The sequence below is a fragment of the Thamnophis sirtalis genome, unplaced genomic scaffold, assembly GCF_051295495.1.
Source record: "Thamnophis sirtalis isolate CommonGarterSnake01/CBP01778 unplaced genomic scaffold, rThaSir2_p1.2 scaffold_2, whole genome shotgun sequence".
Lineage (NCBI taxonomy): Eukaryota > Metazoa > Chordata > Lepidosauria > Squamata > Natricidae > Thamnophis > Thamnophis sirtalis.
In genome coordinates, this window is record NW_028261382.1 from 148,910,535 (window position 1) to 148,931,706 (window position 21,172).

The 21,172-nt window shown below is 37.5% G+C and overlaps 1 protein-coding gene across 6 annotated transcripts in view; it reads left to right on the forward strand.

Annotated features, from left to right (window-relative positions):
- The window catches only part of ZNF521 (zinc finger protein 521), a 355,589-nt gene that overhangs the window by 38,140 nt on the left and 296,277 nt on the right, over positions 1-21,172 (forward strand). For all 6 annotated transcript variants that reach the window (XR_015695657.1, XM_087707161.1, XM_087707157.1 and 3 more), the window contains one exon: positions 8,610-8,789. Coding sequence is in view for 3 of the 6 variants with exons in the window: in XM_087707157.1 (XP_087563283.1) it covers positions 8,610-8,789 (180 nt within the window). In the remaining 3 variants the exon portion in view is untranslated. The remainder of the gene's footprint in view (positions 1-8,609; positions 8,790-21,172) is intronic.

Genomic DNA, 21,172 nt, shown 5'->3' on the forward strand with positions numbered 1-21,172 from the left:
TGACTTCACTTTCTTCTCGGACAGGCATCAATCCCTTTCAAGGATTGATTTTATCCTAACCACTAACGATTTGCTTTCTAGGGTCAAGAAAACAAAGATTGCAGTTAGGGTCCTTTCTGACCATAATCCAGTTTGGATGGAGTTGGGAAGGGTAGTGCAGGCAAGAAGGTCTTGGAGATTGAATGAAAACTTATTTAGATATGAAAAGTATATTAATGATTGTAAAAAATTATTATCTGAATATTTTGTTTTGAATATGAATAAGGGTACATCTATGGAATTTGTATGGGACGCAAGCAAAGCGTATATGAGAGGAGTTTTGATGAATATAAATAAAACACATAGAAATAAGCAAGGGTTAAAACGAACAGAACTGGAAGAGGAAATTAAGAGAAAAGAGCTGGAGTTAACAATGAACCCAGACGATACAAAGGTTAAGGAAGCTATTAACATATTAAAATCTCAATTTGACATGTTGATCTCTGACCAGGTGGCTACTAATCTATTATATGCAAAACACAATACTTTTTGTAATGCAAACAAACCTGGCAGATGGTTAGCTTATCAGATTAGGAAAAAAAGGAAAACTCGAAATATATCTAAACTGTTTTACAGAGGGAAGGAGGTGTTTCAACAGGAAGAGATTCAAAAGGCTTTCTGGGAATTTTTTACAGAACTGTATAAAGGGGATAAAATTAATGGTTTAGACATAGACAAATATTTAGACAAAGAGAAAATACCTTCAGTTAGAGAAGAACACAGGCAAAAATTGAATCAACCAATAACTTCGGGGGAAATCCTGCAGGTAATTAAGCAATTAAAGTTAGGGAAAGCACCAGGTACAGATGGCTTGACAGCGGTTTACTATAAAAACTTACAGTTAGAAATGGTAGAACCTCTTAGAGAATTATTTAATATGATTCAAACGGAAGGTAAAGTCCCTCCATCTTGGAAGACAGCGTTTATATCTTTGACACCCAAAGAAGAACAAGATACTACTCAACCCAAAAATTATAGACCTATTTCATTACTGAATGTAGATTATAAAATTTTTACTAAAATATTAGCAAATAGGTTAATGTTGGTCATTCAACAATTGATACACACGGACCAAACAGGTTTTATACAAGGGAGACAGATGAAAAGTAATGTTAGATTAATTATTAATGCATTAGAATATTTGGGAAAGAACAACCAGATCCCTGCTGCGTTTATATTTTTGGATGCTGAGAAGGCCTTTGATCGAGTTAACTGGCAATTTCTGTTGAAGATACTGCAAAAAATGCAGATAGGAGATAATTTTCTACAGTCAATTAAAGCAATATACCAACAGCAAACAGCACAAATTATAGTCAATGGAAGTCTAACAGACTCTTTTCAAATTGGAAAAGGTACAAGACAGGGCTGTCCTTTGTCCCCATTATTGTTTATTATAACTTTGGAAGTATTGTTGAATAAAATACGGGGCTTGGATGGTTTAAAAGGGATCAAGATTAGGCAGCAAGAATATAGAGTCCGCGCTTTTGCGGATGATTTGGTCATAATATTGGAACAACCGCAGGAATCTAGTATGGTTTTAATGAATATGATTAATCAATATGGTCAAGTGTCGGGCTTTAAAATAAACTTAGGAAAAACCAAAATATTAGCTATAAATATGAATATTAAACAAAAGGAAGAATTAGGAGTGATGTTAGGATGTGAGGTAGTTAAAAAAGTTAAATATCTTGGAGTTAACATTTTAACTTCAAATGGGAAATTATATAAGCATAATTATGAACCACTTTGGCATAGCATACAGACAGAGATGAAAAAATGGGAGAAATTGCACTTATCTTTGCTGGGTAGGATAGCGGCAGTGAAAATGAACATTTTACCAAAATTTTTATTTCTCTTCCAAATGTTACCTATACTTAAAAAAGATGCGAACCTTTTAGAATGGCAGAAAGGTATCAACAAATTTGTGTGGGCAGGAAAGAAGCCGAGGGTAAAGATGAAAATAATGCAAGATGTACGTGAGAGAGGAGGATTGAAACTACCTAATTTAAAAATATATTATGATGCAGTGGTATTATCTGTAATTAGTGACTGGATTCACTTAACCAATGATAGAATATTGAACATTGAGGGACACGATCTGGTATTTGGTTGGCATGCTTACCTGTTATTCAACAAAAAATTGGATAAGAACTTTAAAAGTCATATTTTAAGAAATGCTTTATTGCGGGTCTGGAAGAAATATCAATATAAATTAAATGACAAGATACCCATGTGGGCAATTCCTAGACACGCAATTGAAAATATGAATACAGCACAAAAACAGGACAGAATTACCTACAGACAGCTTCTTACCTCGGAAAGGGGGGTATTACAATTAAAATCTTTAGAGGTATTAAAAGAGGAGAAGGTAGTTCAAACATGGTTCCAGTATGGGCAATTACAGGCTAGGTGGAAAATAGATCAAAAAATTGGTTTTATTCAAGTTGAGGATAATTTGTTTAAACAAATAAGAGATCAAAGCTTAATGCATATAAAGAGGATATATAATGTATTGATACAGATGGATTCGGAAACAGAATTAGTTAAAGATTGTATGATAAAATGGGCTCAAAATATTGAGGAACCAATAATGTTGGATACATGGGAAAGAATCTGGGTAAGAAATGTGAAATTTACACAAGCTCAAAATCTGAGAGAAAATTTTTACAAGATGTTCTATAGATGGCATTTAGATCCTAAAAAGTTGGCTTCTATGTATCCGAATGTACAGCCTAAATGTTGGAGATGTGGTTCTCTCGATGCTACATATTATCATATATGGTGGACCTGCCAAAAGGTTAAAGCATTTTGGATAAAAATATGGTGGGTCATGCAAAATGTTTTTAAAAGAAGGATAAAGTTTAGTCCTCAGTTATTTTTACTAGGTATATGTACTGACTTTACAGTGGTAGAGACCAATTTGACTCTGCACCTGATAACTGCAGCAAGACTGTTGGTGGCGCAATATTGGAAGAAGGAAGACTTGCCTACAATTCAAGAATGGACATTGAAAGTAACAAACTTAGCTGAAATGGCTAAAATATCGGCATATCTCAAAGATCATTCAAATGAGAGATATAAACGAGACTGGAAAAAATGGATTGACTATATACAAAATAAATACGGGACTAAGAAATTCCAGTTAGCCTATGCTTAAGATCAGAAATGATTTAAATTGTTTAAAGTTAGTTCAGTAAGAAGAAGCTAAGGTCAATCTAGAATGTCATTAATTTCTTTATTTCTTTTTTCTCAATATATTTTAGACTGTGTTAGTTAAAATTCTATACCGTGTACGGGTTCTGGGAAGTCGGGGGGGGGGAAGGAGGAGGGGGGGTGGGGGGGTGGAGGGAGGGAGGGGTACACACAAAAAAAAATTGTACTTCAATGTTTTAATGATTGACAAATGATGACATATTTGTGTTTTTTTTTTAAAGAAAAATAAAAAAAGTTCTGTTAAAAAAAAAAAAAAAAAGAAAATAAGACCCTGTCTTATTTTCTGGGAAACACGGTACATAATATATATTTTTTTTGGGGGGGTATCTCTTAATAGATACATCTGTCCTTGTAGGACTGATTGTCCTAAGCAAGGCTCATATCCTAAAACTCTGTCTGTAATATCATTGGATTCTTGTTAATGGCTAACATTCAATAATATTAAGCACTGAGTATACTTGCATCCCTTTCTCCCTTCACTTAAAGTAAAGTTACTTTAAAACAAATAAGTTTCTGTAAACTTTATGTGAAGCGTTTCAATACTGTAGTCATGTTAAAATTCAGATTGAGTGCCCATCTTTGCCTGAGTCAGTTTTACGAGATGAATTTGGGAATGAATATCTTGAATTGAATTGTTTATTATTTATAGGCCGCCCTTTTCCCTGAGGGGACTCAGGGCGGCTTACAATTCATGGGAAGGGGAGTACAAGACAATATAACACAATACGTGAATAAACAAAATAACAGTAAAACACAACAGTCATTCAACATTCGGGTGGGGCAGCGTAATCCTTATCCCCAGGCCTGACGGGATAGCCAGATCTTAAGGGCTGTGCGGAAGGTCTGGACGGTGGTGAGGGTACAAATCTCCACAGGGAGATCGTTCCAAAGGGTCGGAGCTGCTACAGGGAAGGCCCTCCTCCGCGTAGTCGCCAGTCGGCACTGACTGGCGGATGGAACTCGGAGGAGGCCTAATCTGTGCGATCTAATAGGTCGAAGGGAGGTAATTGGCAGGAGGCGGTCTCTCAAGTACTCAGATCCACTACCATGGAGGGCTTTATGGATGTTAAGTAGCACCTTGAAGCGCACCCGGACATCAACAGGTAGCCAGCACAGCTCGCGGAGGATGGGTGTTATGTGGGCGAACCGCGGTGCACCCACAATCACTCGCGCGGCCGCATTCTGGACTAGCTGCAGTCGCCGGATGCTCTTCAAGGGCAGCCCCATGTAGAGCACATTGCAGTATTCGAGCCTAGAGGTCACAAGGGCTCGAGTGACTGTTGTGAGAGCCTCCCAGTTCAGGTAGGGTCGCAACTGGCGCACCAGGCGAACCTGGGCAAATGCCCCCCTGGTCACAGCTGACAGGTGATGGTCAAAAGTCAGCTGTGGGTCCAGGAGGACTCCCAAGTTGCGAACCCTATCTGAGGGGTGTAAAATTTGACCCTCCAGCCTGAGCGATGGAACACTGGCCAAATTATTGGGAGGGAAACACAACAGCGACTCGGTCTTGTCCGGGTTGAGTACCAGTTTGTTAGCCCTCATCCAGTTCTTAACGGCCTCAAGACCCCGGTTCATCACGTCCACCGCTTCATTGAGTTGGCACGGGGCGGACAGATACAACTGAGTGTCGTTCGCGTATTGATGGTATTTTATCCCGTGCCTCCGAATGATCTCTCCCAGCGGTTTCATGTAGATGTTAAATAGTAGGGGGGATAAGACCGAACCCTGAGGCACCCCATATGTTAGGGGCCTAGGGGACGATCTCTGCCCCCCAACCAACACCGATTGCGACCTGTCCGAGAGGTAGGAGGAGAACCACTGTAGAACAGTGCCTCCCACCCTCACCTCCCGCAGTCGTCGCAGAAGGATACCATGGTCGATGGTATCGAAAGCCGCCGAGAGGTCAAGGAGAACCAGGATGGACGCATGGCCTCCATCCCTGGCTCTCCAAAGATCATCGGTCAATGCGACCAAAGCGGTTTCTGTGCTGTAACCAGGTCTGAAGCCGGACTGGAAGGGGTCAAGGTAACTAGCTTCCTCCAAGGACCGTTGGAGCTGGAAGGCCACCACCTTCTCAACAACCTTCCCAATAAAGGGGAGGTTGGAGACTGGACGATAGTTGTTCAAAACGGCTGGATCCAAGGATGGTTTCTTCAGGAGGGGTCTCACTACCGCCGTTTTAAGTGCGGTGGGGAAGTGCCCCTCTCGAAGGGAGGCGGTAACAACCGCCTGGATCCAGCCTCGTGTCACCTCACTGCTGTTGGCAACCAGCCAGGAGGGACACGGGTCCAGTACACAGGTGGAGGCACTCACAGCTCGTATGGCCTTGTCCACATCCCCAGGGGCAACATCCTGAAACTCAACCCAGAGATGGTTTGCCAAGTTATCCTCTTGTGCCTCGGCTGGATCTGCAAAAGTGGAGTCCAAGTCCGACCGAAACCGAGCAACTTTGTCCGCCAAGAACTGGACATAGTCCTCAGCCTTGCCCTGCAGGGAGTCCCCCGTATCCCTCCTATTTAGGAGGGAACGGGTTATCCTAAACAGGGCGGCTGGCCGGGACTCGGCGGACGCAACCAAGGTGGCTATATACGTTCTTTTGGTTGTGCTTAATGCCCTGATATAATCCTTGGTGCTAGTTGTTAAAAGCGCTCGGTTCGATTCGGACTTATCGGACCTCCACAGGTGCTCTAGGCGTCTCCTCCGGCGCTTCTTCTCCCGGAGCTCCTCGGTGAACCAAGGAGGCCTCCGGGATCCGCTGACCTGGAGGGGCCGTAGTGGCGCAATCCGGTCAAGAGACTCCGATGCTGCCGAGTGCCAGGCAGCGACCAGAGTCTCCGCCGAACTGTGGGCGAGAGTATCAGGAATAACCCCAAGCTCCATCTGGAACCTCAAAGGGTCCATAAGTCGCCTGGGGCGGAACCACCTGGTCGGTTCCTCCTCCCTACAGTGGGGGTTTGGCTTCCGGAAGTCAAGCCTCAGTAGGCAGTGGTCTGACCACGACAGGGGTATGATCTCATTACCCCTCAGACCAAGATCACAAGTCCACTGCTCCGAGAGGAATACGAGGTCGAGCATGTGACCCGCTGAATGGGTTGGGCCCCGAATTACCTGGGTCAAGCCCATGGCTGTCATGGAAGCCATGAACTCCTGCGCTCCATCAGAGTGTTCACCGAGCGAAGGCAAGTTGAAATCCCCCAGGACCATAAACCTGGGGAACTCAATTGCTAGCTCGGCTACTGACTCGAGGAGCGAGGGGAGGGCTGCTGCAACGCTGTTGGGAGGCAGGTACGTTAGCAGCAGACCCACTTGACCCTTGAGGTCCAACTTCACCAGCAGGGACTCACACCCGACAAGCTCCGGAGCAGGGATCCTACGAGGTGCTAAAGACTCTTTAGATATTAGTATCTATTAGATACTAATATCTAATAGTATGGATTGTGTAGATGCTGCTTTCCAACAAATGTTTAATGATCTCTGGGTAAGTTTGCAATAAAAAGACAGTTATCTCTTTTCCTTTGTCAATTATAACCTAGTAGTATTTTTAACTGCTAGACTAATGTAGATGCAAAGACTGGAAATGCACTTACAAGTAAATTTGGTAGTTTTGTTAGCATATGTGACCTTAAAGCAACATAAGATGTAATGATTTTTCAGATAAAGAGCTAGTTGCAGAAATTATGCTAAAGTAAGATTTTTATGTATTTGCATCTTGCCTTTATTATTTTTACAAATAACTCAAGGTGGCATCTCTATCGTTTTCTCGTTTTCTCTGTTGTATTTTTTGAATGAGCTAATAGTGTTATATCCTGTTTTTAAATCAGGTGTCTAAGGTGAGTTAGGTAAAGTTCTATTTTTCCCTTCACCAACACTCTCTGACATAGGTTGGACTCAAAATCAACAGTGACCTTTAGAGCTGAGTAGAGATTTGAATCTAGATCTCCACACTTCAAGTCCAACATGCTAATACAGTTAGGTTCTTCAGGGGAAATATTCCACTGCAGTATCCAAGCATATTTTATGTAAGCTGCTTGATTGCATCTGTGTCTATAAGTATTTTGCAATAGTTTTAATGACATTTTATTCATTTATTTTCATTCATTCATTCATTCATTCATTCATTCATTCATTCATTCATTCATTCATTCATTCCTTCATTCATTCATTCATTCATTCATTCAATTTCTATAGCTGCCCAACTAGCCAAATGACTCTGAGTAAAAATATATTTTCTTTTTCTCTTTTCTTTTCTTTTATATGATTAGAATAAATAGCAACTTCTTGCTTAGAATTTTAGAGATTTCAAATTATATTGTAAATGATACAATCCCCACAGTTCTACAAAATTAATAAATGAAATATTAAACTTCAAAATTTATTACAATTATTTACTGATATTTTATTCTTTTATCCACTACTTTCCATTTTTCTTTCTTTTCTCTCTTTCTAATTATTCTTTTTGTTTATAATGTTTTAAGGCGGAAAAACAGAAATAGGATAGAAATGCTATCTTTCCTATGTTATGTTTTCAGAAACATAATTCTGAAAACAGCATACCAAAAAGTTTTTCACTAGTCAATTACCAAACTGAAGTAGTATTGTGTGATGTGTAGATTTTCTTTATACAAGGAATTTGTCACAATCTGTTTCAGTAAACTATATTTTGTACTAAACTCATTCTTTCTATTCCTGATTTGGAGCTAGATTATCTGGTGGATCTTTATTTTACCTTATTAAGACAAATAATGATGCAAAATGGCCTCTAGAGCAAATTATTCTCTGCAGATTAGCGCATCCTTATTTAATTAGTAGACAGGTTAAATCATTCTAAAACAATGCATCGATTTTTAATTTTCTTTGGCAATAAAAGCTGTTTGTTTGGCTTTTTATTAATATCAGTTTCATTCTCATGGCAGCAAGTTAGTTCCAGCATTAAAAAAAGTTAAAACCTGGCTTTATTCCCTGAAACTTAAAAAAAAACCAAAAACTTTTTCATTATATTGTGCTGCATTGTAGAAAGGATTTATTCTTTTAAGTTATTCAAGTGATGAAAAGCCCCCAATAGTTGCATTAAAGTTGACAAAATTAACTGTGACAAATGGAAGCATTCCTTTTGCAGAAGGGAATGCTATTTGGGAAGAAAAGTAATTGAGAATGGAAAGAATAGATGCTTCCTCTGTTTATTGAGCTGTAAATTCTAGCATAATGTTCATGTTCTGAAGCCTCGAGCCAAAAGTATTTTTGTACCTGTTGAATAGCTTGAACAACAACAGTAATACAACAAATCCACCCAAAGTCCAATTTTTAAACAGGATTGTTTCTTCCCAAACTCTGGAGTCACAATCTTAATTTTCTTTCAGATCTGAACTGTAAACTAGAAGACAGGACAGATGATGGAGATTTGATAGATTGTAAGAAAAGACCGGAAGAAGGGGAGGAATTAGAGGAAGAAGCTGTGCACAGCTGTGACAGCTGCCTCCAGGTGTTCGAGTCATTGAGTGACATCACAGAGCACAAGATTCATCAATGTCAACTGACAGGTAAACAATACTTCCCATTTTGTATTTGCTTACACACTTTTGTTTCTGATTTTAGGATTCTTCTTCAGTGATGCTTCTCTTAATTCTCTCCGACCTTCCTTATTATTTTACTTTAAAAAAAGCACTTAAGCAATGGTCAAGTAAAGATTCTCAAGTAGGGTTGGATGAGTTTAATCTTCATTTAGTCTTGATTGTTTTTCTAACCTATTCCAGCTTCGGTCCTGTATTTTAATAGACTGTCTACTGAGAAAATGGCATAGAATATTTCTATGTTTGCAAATCTGACATTAGTGTGAATGTATTTAGGGGTGCCATGGTGGCTCAATGGTGAAGATACTGGGCTGGAAAACTGGCAGCCCAGGTTTAAGACCCAAGCACCATGTAACAAAGTGAGGTCCCATCCTCATCCCAGCTCCTGCCAGTGAAAGCATGCAAATGCGAGTATATAAATAGTACCATTTCAGTGAGAAGGTAACAGCACTCCACAATGTCATGCCAGCCACATAACCATGGCAATGCCTTCCATTGGCTCAATGGCCTTGAAAGGGTGATGAACACACACACACACACACCTATAGTTGACAATGATTAGTGAAGTAAAATCCTCCGGGATTCCTTTTTACAGCTACATTTCATGTTTAAAAATGGCACATGGGAAATTATTGAGTGCACTTTGGGAAAGAATCAACAGAATATGATAGAAAGCATTCTAATACACTGGGCATTATGGACTCATGAAGGATTGTGCTCCCCATTAGAAATAAATGGTTTCATTTTTTTAACTTATGTGAATTCTAAACAAGTATATTTTGATTGTTTCTTAGAAATACTAATGTGAGAATTGATTAGAACTCATTTGATTAAGGTATGATAGGCATTTTGATCATGAGACATATGCCTTAATGTGCTTTTTCCTTAACACTTTTTTGATATCAGGGAAAATAATCAAGATACTTGCATACAATTTAAAAAAAACATATCCCAAAGCAAAAAGAAAAGCATTGGGCATTTCCAGGAAAAAATGGATATGAGAAATTCAGGTATTTCAGCATCAACTTGATGTTTAAAATTAAAAATATGTGGCTCAATACTGGCAGCAGCCCTTCAGTTGAATAAAACAATTCCCTATAGAAATGAATTTTTTTTCATTTACTTATAAAGAAGTTCATATCTGACTAAGCTACTGAATATTGACCAGAGATGACATGTTTACACGATCTTCAGTTATAAATTATTATCCTGGAATGAATTATATGTGATTATTAGTTTACCAGATCATATGTACAGTCTGATAAAACCTATAATTATGAGCATGAAAAGTATCATTATACAGAGCTCTTGGCAACAGAGCATCCACATTTAGTTCTTAATAATTTTACTTAAAAAGAAATGTTTGATCTGGGAATATATGCTGCAAAAAGCTCTAGTTTCAGATAAAGGTAAAGGTTCCGCTCGTACATATGTGCTAGTTGTTCCCAACTCTAGGGGACGGTGCTCATCTCTGTTTCAAAGCCGAAGAGCCAGTGCTGTCCAGAGACGTCTCCATGGTCATGTGGCAGGCATGACTAAATGCCGAAGGTGCACGGAACGCTGTTACTTTCCCACCAAAGGTGGTTCCTATTTTTCTACTTGCATTTTTACGTGTTTTTTAACTGCTAGGCTTGCAGAAGCTGGGACAAGTAATAGGAGCTCACTCCGTTATGCAGTGCTAGGGATGCAAACCGCTGAACTGCCGACCTTCTGATTGAAAAGCTCAGCATTTTAGCCACTGAGCCAACACAGCCCTAACTAGTTTCAGATAGAATATACTAAATAAGTCTAGATGAACCAGTTCTGTATCTCCATAGTAGTTAGAATATGAAACCTACAGCTACTTCATGGGTGATGAAACAAAACATATTTAAGTATCTTTGCCAAGAAGGAGCTAATGACAGCACATTTCTTTCCTGTTGTGTTTATGTTGCTTTTCGTGCTTTTAAATAATACTTGAAACAAGGTGGTGTACATCACACTTTCCTTTTCATTTCAGGATTTTGATATATTCAGCAATTTATTTAGCCAATTCTCATTTGTTCCTGGTAAGATGTTGATGTCTGTGGGAAGGCTTTTAACATATCTCCTTCATTGTTACATTGTTTTGTTAATGCCTTCCAATCAGTCATTTTGTTTGTCTTCCTAGACCACAGAGGGATGACTGCATTCATTTATTTATTTTCTGACGAAACCTTTGTAATTCCATAATGTATGTCACCTGAAGTTGGGTGTTCAGCTGAATGACTGCTAGCAGGGAAGTGAAGCAAAAGGAGAAATTCCTGGAGCAGTACTCCTTAGATACTTTACCCCAGGTCATGCTTGAGGGCAGAACTTGCCATACTAAATGAGGGTTAACATGGTTCTGCCACTTCAGTAAACATTTTTCAAAGACAGGGACTGACTCCCCTAAAAAGCCTTTTGTCTCAGTGGTTTGAAAAAATTCTTACGGCTGATGGGTACAAATTAAAATAATTGAAAATAAATTGGAGGATTTAATTAAGCCTTCCTTACTAAAGCCTTATTCATCCACTCTCATTTTTGAAATAACATAAACTTAGAAGATATATTTGTTTTAAGGTGGAATACAATTATCTTCTGAGTTAGGTTTTAAAGATTCTGTGCCTATTTTTACCTACTGGCAAATTTTTTATGAAATCAGTAATGTAAATACGTAAATATAATATTTATTGCCAAAATGATACGCCCCAGTGTTCTGGAAGATGGTTTAAGTGTATGTCAAGCCCAGTTAGAAGATGCAAGAAGAAAAGATATAGGTGCATGAATACATTGTTGTCTACAATTTATATGGTTGTTTTCCTAATGAACAATAAAAGAGGAATGAATCTTTAGACCCAGAAGCTCAGTTTTGCACTTAATACAATATTTCTGCATACACTTCTTGAGTCCATAAATATCATGGAATCTTATGTGAATGACAGTCTAATAGTCATAACAGAAAACTGCTTGAATTAGGTATGCTATGTCTGTCATGCCACATTTAAATTTTAAAAAACCCGTTAATATATATTGATAATGTATTACTTAACAAGGGACTCAGTGGCTAGGATGCTGAGCTTGTCGATCAAAAGGTCAGCACTTTGGCGGTTCGAATCCCTAGTTCTGTGTAACGAAGTGAGCTCCTGTTACTTGCCTCAGCTCTGCCAACCTAGCAGTTTGAAAGCATGTAAAAAAGGCAAGGGACCACTTTGGTGGATAGGTAACAGCATTCCTTTGAGGCTTCGGCATTTAGTCATGCCAGCCACATGACCACAGAGACAGCACTGGCTCTTTGGCTTTGAAACGGAGATGAGCACTGCTCCCTAGAGTCAGGAACAACTTAACATTGATTTTGTGACACGTGGAGAGACGGCCATCTTTTCCCGACAAGTAAACTTTATTTAGTTTGAAACTTTATATAGATTTAGAATAAATGTTTTCCAGCATTAGTTAAGTTCTAATTCAAATTTATACAAAAATGAATCAGCATGATTTACTGTCTCCTGATTTTGTGGATTTTAGAGGGGTGAAAGGCAGTGGCACAAAGGCAGTGGCACAGATGGTGTTATTGTTCATATCTCATTCTGAATGAGCTTTCTCTGGTGAAACGTGACCAGAAGCCTCTGAAGACTTTTTTACTGGCCTAAACTTTCTTCAGAGTTATCTTACACGTAATATTTTGCTTGTCAGAAGGTTGCAGAAGCTGATCACATGACCCTGGGACATTGCAACTGTCGTAAATATGAATCAGTTGCCAGACATCCATATTTAGATCACATGACCATGGGGATGCTGCTATGGTCGTAAGTGTGAAAAAAGGTCATAAGTCACTTTTCAGCACTGTGTAACTTTGAATGGTCACTAAATGAGTGGTTGTAAGTCGAGGGCTACCTGTATTAGTTTCACTGACAAGTTATCAATGACTGTTCTCTGGCCAGGCCAGTGTTTTGATCCAAGTTGCTTTTCTTGATTCTAGCCCAGTATAAACTAACATAAAAAGCAAATTTTAATTAAGAGATTTGGTACAGTTATACCTGAGATGTGTTTATATATCATACATATTTTGTTTATACAAAATGTATAAAATGAAAACAGTTTTTTGCATTTCATCAACTTTTCCCTTTTGAGAATTTTAGAGTGGTATAAAAATATTTTTTGAACTTAAATGTTGATACCTAAAACTTTCCCATAAAATATAGCCCTACAGTTTCCTTTTTGGTACACATTAAGGTTAAGGTCTAAATGCTTTGCACAACCCAGTCAAATACTTGTCTAAGAAAGTGACCTTTTTGCAGAATATGTTCACTGCACATAATGAAAGAAACAAAGATCAAATCTCTGCCAAGATAATCCAAACTGTATGCCAAGAAAAGCTGAATCTAGCAACCTGTATGAATGATGTAATTTTTTTTTACTTCTTATAGAGCAGATACTAAAATATTTCTCTTTACTCCCAGGGCTAACTTTCATTTCTCTATTTTGTGAGTTATTATCAAGCACTGGGCACAGTTTTGGAAATAAAACTTCAGGCTAAAGGCTTGGATTTTTTAAAAAAAATGAAATTGTACTTTAAAGAAATTTGGTACTGTAGCTATTCAAAAAATTATACTGAAAATACTGAGGACTATTTTCACTATTAATGATATTCAAATGTCATAGATTCCACCAACAAAAATATGTGGTTAAAACATCAAAAATGCAATTGTTTAATATGCATTACTTTAAATTAGAAAGTAAAGGGTTAATGCAGCACCATAAGAGCAGTAATCATATTAACTGTATTTAATTAATTTGTTTTCCTTTTAAAATAATCTGAAAACAAATCAGTATAAGTTTTGTCCAGACCGTAGTTGCTTTTGGAAGTGTCATTCAAAGGCCAAACATAGCCCCAAAGTTGCACAGCGCAGTATGCAAAGTATTCCGAAAACTAGAACTCATATGTGGATTCACGAAGTAATATTAACACACAGGCATACAAATATATTAAGAAGCAACTACTGAAGATGATACTGCTGAGAGTTTTCAACAAATTTATACTGCAATTCCAAAATGGCTGATGATTGCAAAACAAAAAACTTTGTTTAAAGGACGTTGTGTTTTTAATTCTTTATTTGGATTGAAAGGTCACCATACCTAGTATGGGATGTCAGCTGGGAATAGTGTAAATGTAACAGAGATCTCTGACCTGTTAATAAGCACCAGAAAGGAGATAGGTATCACTCCACAATGTGCCCTAGGGGTCCTTTCCTTTTAAACTTCAAGCAGTGTAGCTGGAACTGTTCAACTTTTTATTTCTTTCAGTTTTACCTTCAGGGGAAAATTGATCGATTTGGAGATGATTATTCCATAATCTCTGAATCTTTCTTTTTCCACATGGCACTGGGAATGCATTGAAGCTTAAAAGGTGGTATGTTACCTCTGAGCATTGTACAGTGAGCCCAAATAATGTATGGGGGACAAAAGTCGTCTTTAAACAAAACCGGTAGCAAATGTATTTTGAAGTATAATACTCATAATTCATACCAAAACTGTATCTTGAGTGTGAAAAACCTGTTACCATTTAAACATCCTTCTGATAATTTATATTGTAATATTACGAGATAATAGCATGACTTATAATAATAAAACTTGAATTGTGAATCCTGAAATGTTAAATAAACCTTTGGTGCCAATAGCGGTATATCCAGTATTGCATAAAGTGATGGAGCTCCTGCTTCTCGAAACCCGAGGGCCATGCTATGGGGTGAGCTCCTGTTCCTGCCCCAGTTCCTGCCAGCCTTGCAGTTCGAAAGCATGCAAATGCAAGTAGATAAACAGTTACCACTTCAGTGGGAAAGTAACAGCATTTCTAGCGCTTTGCTGTATAGTCAGGCTGGCCACATGACCAAAGAAATGTCTTCGGACAGTGCTGGCTCCTCATCTTAGAAATGGAGATGAGCACCACCCCTTAGAGTCGGACATGACTAGACAGGGAAATAAATCTTTATCTTTTCACCTTTTATATTTGGGAAAAAGCAATTTATGCAAGGATTAAAAATAAATTTTCTGAAATAACAGAGTTTACCTTGATTTATGTCATCTTTTGATTCACTGTCTTCTCAGAAAACAATTTTTCAGTATAGACATGCTATACTTTTCTAAATCCTTAAGTTGCAAAATATATAGTAAGAATGAAAAGGTGTTTGTGCTGGTTTGTGTATGATTTTTGGAGTAAGGGAAAAACAAGGAAAATAATGATTTACAGAAATGCCTGTTTTTTTCTGTACTTTTCTAACTGTGGATGGAAATAGTGTGTTTCATTTGTTTTTACTACTACATTCCAGCAGGAAGTCCAGCTTAATGACTAGAAGAGGGTTGGATGATCCCTGTAGAGAAGGCATTGGAAGGGGTCATATTTTTCAAACACAACACAAATCCTTTCACCAGATAAAAAAGTTAACAAATAGATAAGAGGGACTAGCAGATTCTTGTTAATTACATTCTTTTAATGAAACCAAAGATTCAGCCAAATATATGCAGGTTTGAGACAAATGCATTGTAAGAAAATCAATGCAAAAATATTCTGGTATGCACACTTTTGTGCAATCTAAAATATAACTCATCTTTGATACACACTTTAAAATGTCTGAACTTTTCAAAATATTCAGACACTCAGATTAAATTTATCTTTCATCCTGAAACATTTTGAAAATATCAAAATATTTTCACTTTGATTTTTGGGTTCAAACCATTTTGCAGACAAAACAATGTTAATCTCTTGACCTCTATCCCCAAACTGATTAGACCAGGTCTTTCTGTATCATGTGTGTGTGTGTGTTGTGTGTGTGGTGTGTGTGTGTGTGTGTGTGTGTGTGTGTGTGTGTGTGGGGGGGGGGCGGGGGGAGCGGGGGGTTTGATTTTTTTTTCTCAACAGAAGAAATCTTTCACAAGTTGAATACAGACTTCTTAAGTATACTATTTCTTTTACAAATTCTAAATAAAGGTAATCAAGTTATAGTCTACATGTATTGGTAACTGGGGAAAGATTTCTCTGTTTGAATATTGAGGTAAATATGCTTTAGGGATAAGTATTAAAATCAATTTATTTAAGTTGTGCATATAGTATTGCTTTATATACAAGTTATTTGCACATACTCAAACATGAAATAAAGTTACTCACAGCATAACTTTACTTTGTGCATCTTTATGTAATTCGTGTCTAGATTAAGTGCATTGGATTGCTCATTGCTCTCAGAATTGCTCATTGTCTCTGTAATGCAATGTTCAGTTTTAAAAAACAGTCTCAGTCCACCATTGACCCTTGCACTGAAATACAAAAGAAACTTTGCAGAGTGATTATATCTCTAGGGTTTGAACTGGGAAACTTATGGCTAGAGGCTGGTATCAGACCTTGTGAACTTTTTGAAAATGTTCACCAAGGCTTCAGAACAATGAAATAATGAAACCGACTAAGAAAATTTCCAGTAAATACACAGGTCTTGTATAAATGTAATTTAAACGTATTTTCCCCATATTCCGGACTATCTTCTGCTTGCAACATATTAAAAAACATAAGCTGTGAATAATAAGTGATATTTCATGTATCTGAATTTGCACTTTATCCATGGTAGAGAATCTACAGGTTCTGTTGGGGGGAAAAAAACACCATCTTTTTTTTTTTTAGTAATTTTTTTTTATTTTTTCATTTTCATTTTCATACACTCACATGTATACTGTGCATAGCCAACACCATACAGCAGTGTTTTTCAACCTTTTTTGTGCAAAGGCACACTTTTTTCATGAAAAAAATCACGAGGCACACCACCATTAGAAAATGTTAAAAAAATTTAACTCTGTGCCTATATTGACTATATATAAAGTAATTTTCCCACGGCACACCTTACACTATGTCACGGCACACTACTGTGCCGCGGCACAGTGGTTGAAAAACACTGCCATACAGTATTAAACAATAATTGCAGCAATTACTCTTGTCAACAATACCCCAGAAAATAGAAACCCAATATACTTCTTCCACTCTCCATACACCTCTTTCTTCCACCCCCTCCAACTTTATATCTCCCTCCATCATCCCCCTCTACCCTACTTCCCCTCCCCCTCTACCACTCCTCTCTCCAGATCCACTCCCCCCTTCCTTCTCCCCTTCCCTCCCACCCTCTCTCCCATCCTTCTCTGCCCATCTTTCTTCTTTCCCACTCCTCCTCCCCTTGGTGTATTTCCACTATATGTCAATGTACTTGGCTTATCCTATTTTTAAAGAGAGATTAAAGAAAAACATTATACATCTGAAGTCACATTACATTGAGATCTAACACATTGTGTCTAACCTAATATATACCTCCCTCCCCCCACCCTCCCCCCGACACCCCACCTCCTACCCCCCCGACTTCTCAGAACCCGTACACGGTATAGATTTTTAACAAACACAGTCTAAAATATATTGAGAAAAAAAAAGAAATAAAAAAAAGTTAATAACATCTCTACATTGATCTTAGCTTCTTCTTGCTAAGCTAACTTTGAACAATTTAAGTCATTCCTGATCTTAAGCATAGGCTATCTGGAATTTCTTAGTCCCGTATTTGTTTTGTATATAGTCAATCCATTTTTTCCAGTCTCGTTTATATCTCTCATTTGAGTGATCTTTAAGATATGCTGATATTTTAGCCATCTCGGCTAAATTTGTAACTTTCTTGAGTTGTAGGCAGGTCTTCCTTCTTCCAGTATTGCGCCACCAACAGTCTTGCTGCCGTTATTAAGTGCAGAATCAAGTTAGTCTCTACCGCTGTAAAGTCAGTACTTATACCTAGCAAAAATAACTGAGGAGTAAACTTTATCCCTCTTTTAAAGATATTTTGCATAATCCACCATATTTTTATCCAAAATGCCTTAACCTTTTGGCAAGTCCACCATATATGAAAATATGTAGCATCGAGAGAACCACATCTCCAACATTTGGGTTGTAAATTCGGATACATAGAAGCCACCTTTTTAGGATCTAAATGCCATCTATAGAACATCTTATAAAAATTTTCTCTCAGGTTTTGAGCTTGTGTAAATTTCACGTTTCTTACCCAAATTCTTTCCCATGTATCCAACATTATGGGTTCTTCAATATTTTGAGCCCATTTTACCATACAATCTTTAACTAGTTCTGTTTCCGAATCCATCTGTATTAATACATTATATATCCTCTTTATATGCATTAAACTTTGGTCTCTTATTTGTTTAAATAGATTATCCTCCACTTGGATAAAACCAATTTTTGGATCTGTTTTCCACCTGGCCTGTAATTGCCCATATTGGAACCATGTTTGAACTGCCTTCTCCTCTTTCAATACCTCTAAGGGTTTTAGTTGTAGTGCCCCCCTTTCCAAGATGAGGAGCTGTCTATAAGTAGTTCTATCCTGTTTTTGTGCTATATTCATATTTTCAATTGCATGTCTAGGAATTGCCCACATGGGTATCTTGTTGTTTATTTTATGTTGATATTTTTTCCAGACCCTCAGTAAAGCATTTCTTAAAATATGACTTTTAAAATTCTTGTCCAGTTTTTTGTTGAATAACAGGTAGAGGTGCCAACCATATACCAGATCATATCCCTCAATATTCAATATCCTATCATTAGTTAAATGAATCCAATCACTAATTAAAGATAGCACCACTGCATCATAATATAGTTTTAGTTTGGGTAGTTTCAAGCGTCCTCTCTCGCGTGCATCATGCATTATTTTCAGCTTTACCCTCGGCTTCTTTCTTGCCCATACAAATTTATTGATACCCTTCTGCCATTCTAAAAGATTCACATCTTTTTTGAGTATCGGTAACATTTGGAAAAGAAATAAAAATTTTGGTAAAATGTTCATTTTCACTGCCGCTATTCTACCCAGCAAAGATAAGTGCATTTTTTCATCTCTATCTGTAAACTATGCCAGAGTGGTTCATAATTATACTTATATAGTTTCCCATTTGAGGTTAAGATATTAACTCCAAGATATTTGACCTTTTGACTACCTCACATCCTAACATTCCTCCTAATTCTTCCTTTTGTTTAGTATTCATATTTATAGCTAATATTTTTGTTTTCCCTAAGTTTATTTTTAAAACCAGACACTTGACCATATTGATTAATCGTATTCATTAAAACCATACTGGATTCCTGCGGTTGTTCCAATATTATGACCAAATCATCCGCAAAAGCACGCACTCTGTATTCTTGCTGCCTAATCTTAATTCCTTTTAGACCATCCAAGCCCCGTATTTTATTCAACAATACTTCCAAAGTTACAATAAACAATAGTGGGGACAAAGGACAGCCCTGTCTTGTACCTTTTCCAATTTGAAAAGAGTCTGTTAAGCTTCCATTGACTATGATTTGAGCTGTTTGCTGTTGGTATATTGCTTTAATTGACTGTAAAAAACTGTCTCCTATCTGCATTTTTTGCAATATCTTCAACAGAAATTGCCAATTAACTCGATCAAAGGCTTTCTCAGCATCCAAAAATATGAACGCAGCAGGAATTTGGTTGTTCTTTCCCAAATATTCTAATGCATTAATAATTAATCTAACATTACTTTTCATCTGTCTCCCTTGTATAAAACCTGTTTGGTCAGTGTGTATCAATTGTTGAATAACCAGCACTAACCCATTTGCTAGTATTTTAGTAAAAATTTTATAATCTACATTGAGTAATGAGATAGGTCTATAGTTTTTTGGTTGGGTAGTATCTTGATCTTCTTTGGGTATCAAGGATATAAACGCTGTCTTCCAAGATGGAGGCACCTTACCTTCCGTTTGAATCTTATTAAATAATTCTCTAAGAGGTTCTACCATTTCTGACTGTAAATTTTTATAGTAAGCCGCTGTAAAACCATCTGTACCTGGTGCCTTCCCTGACTTTAATTGCTTAATTACCTGCAGGATTTCCCCCGAGGTTATTGGTTGGTTCAATTTTTGCCTGTGCTCTTCTTTAACTAAGGGTATTTTCTCTTTGTCTAAGTATTTGTCTATATCTAAACCATTAATTTTATCCCCCTTATACAACTCTGTAAAAAATTCCCAAAATACCTTTTGAATCTCATCCTGTTGAAACACCTCCTTCCCTCTGTAAGTCAGTTTAGATATATTTTGAGTTTTCCTTTTTTTCCTAATCTGATAAGCTAACCATCTGCCAGGTTTATTTGCGTTACAAAAAGTATTGTGTTTTGCGTATAACAAATTAGTGGCTACCTGGTCGGAGATCAACATGTCAAATTGAGATTTTAATATGGTGATTGCTTCCTTGACCTTTGTATCGCCTGGATTCATTGTTAACTCCAGCTCTTTCCTCTTAATTTCCTCTTCCAATTCTGTTCGTTTTACCCCTTGTTTATATCTATGTGATTTATTTATATTTATCAGTACCCCTCTCATATACGCTTTGCTTGCATCCCATACGAATTCCATAGGTGTACCATTATTCATATTAAAAACAAAGTATTCGGTTAACAATTTTTTACAATCATTGATATACTTTTCATATCTAAATAAGTTTTCATTCAATCTCCAAGACCTTCTTGCCTGTACCACCCTTCCCAATTCCATCCAAACTGGGTTATGATCCGAAAGGACCCTAGCCACAATCTTTGTCTTCTTCACCCTAGAAAGTAAATCATTAGTGATTAGTATGAAATCAATCCTAGAAAGGGATTGATGTCTATCAGAAAAGAAAGTGAAATCATATTCCTCTGCGTTTCTTTCTCGCCAAATATCTCTCTATTCAAAGTCATCCATTATATAAAAAAAGGATTTAGGTAGCTTTGCTCGCATCTTGGTGTTTTGGCAAGAAATCTTCTTATCTCTCTTAGTGTCTATAACCCCATTCCAGTCACCCAGTAGTATACAAGACCTATAGTCCCACTGTACTAATTTGGCATGAAGATTTCTATAGAATCCGTCTTGCTGTTGATTAGGGGCATAAATCCCCAAAAGTAATGTCTTTTTCCCTTCTAGGATTAGATCTAACGCGATGTATCTTCCAAAGGGATCTGCTTCAATTAATTCAGCTTTCATATCTTTTCTTAAGTATACAACTATACCATTTTTCTTTTCCATAGCAGAAGCTACAAAATGTTGACCAAGTTTTGAGTTAATCAGATATTTTTGATCAGTTATTTATTTATTTATTATGCATTTATAGGCCGCCCTTTTCCCTGAGGGGACTCAGGGCGGCTTACAATAAAAGGGGAAAGGGAGTGTAGGACAAATACAAAAAGAAATGTGAGCGAGAATAAATTAAACAATAAAACACAACATTCACTCGACATTCGGGAGGGGCGAAAGTAAAAACTTATCCCCAGGCCTGACGGGCTAGCCA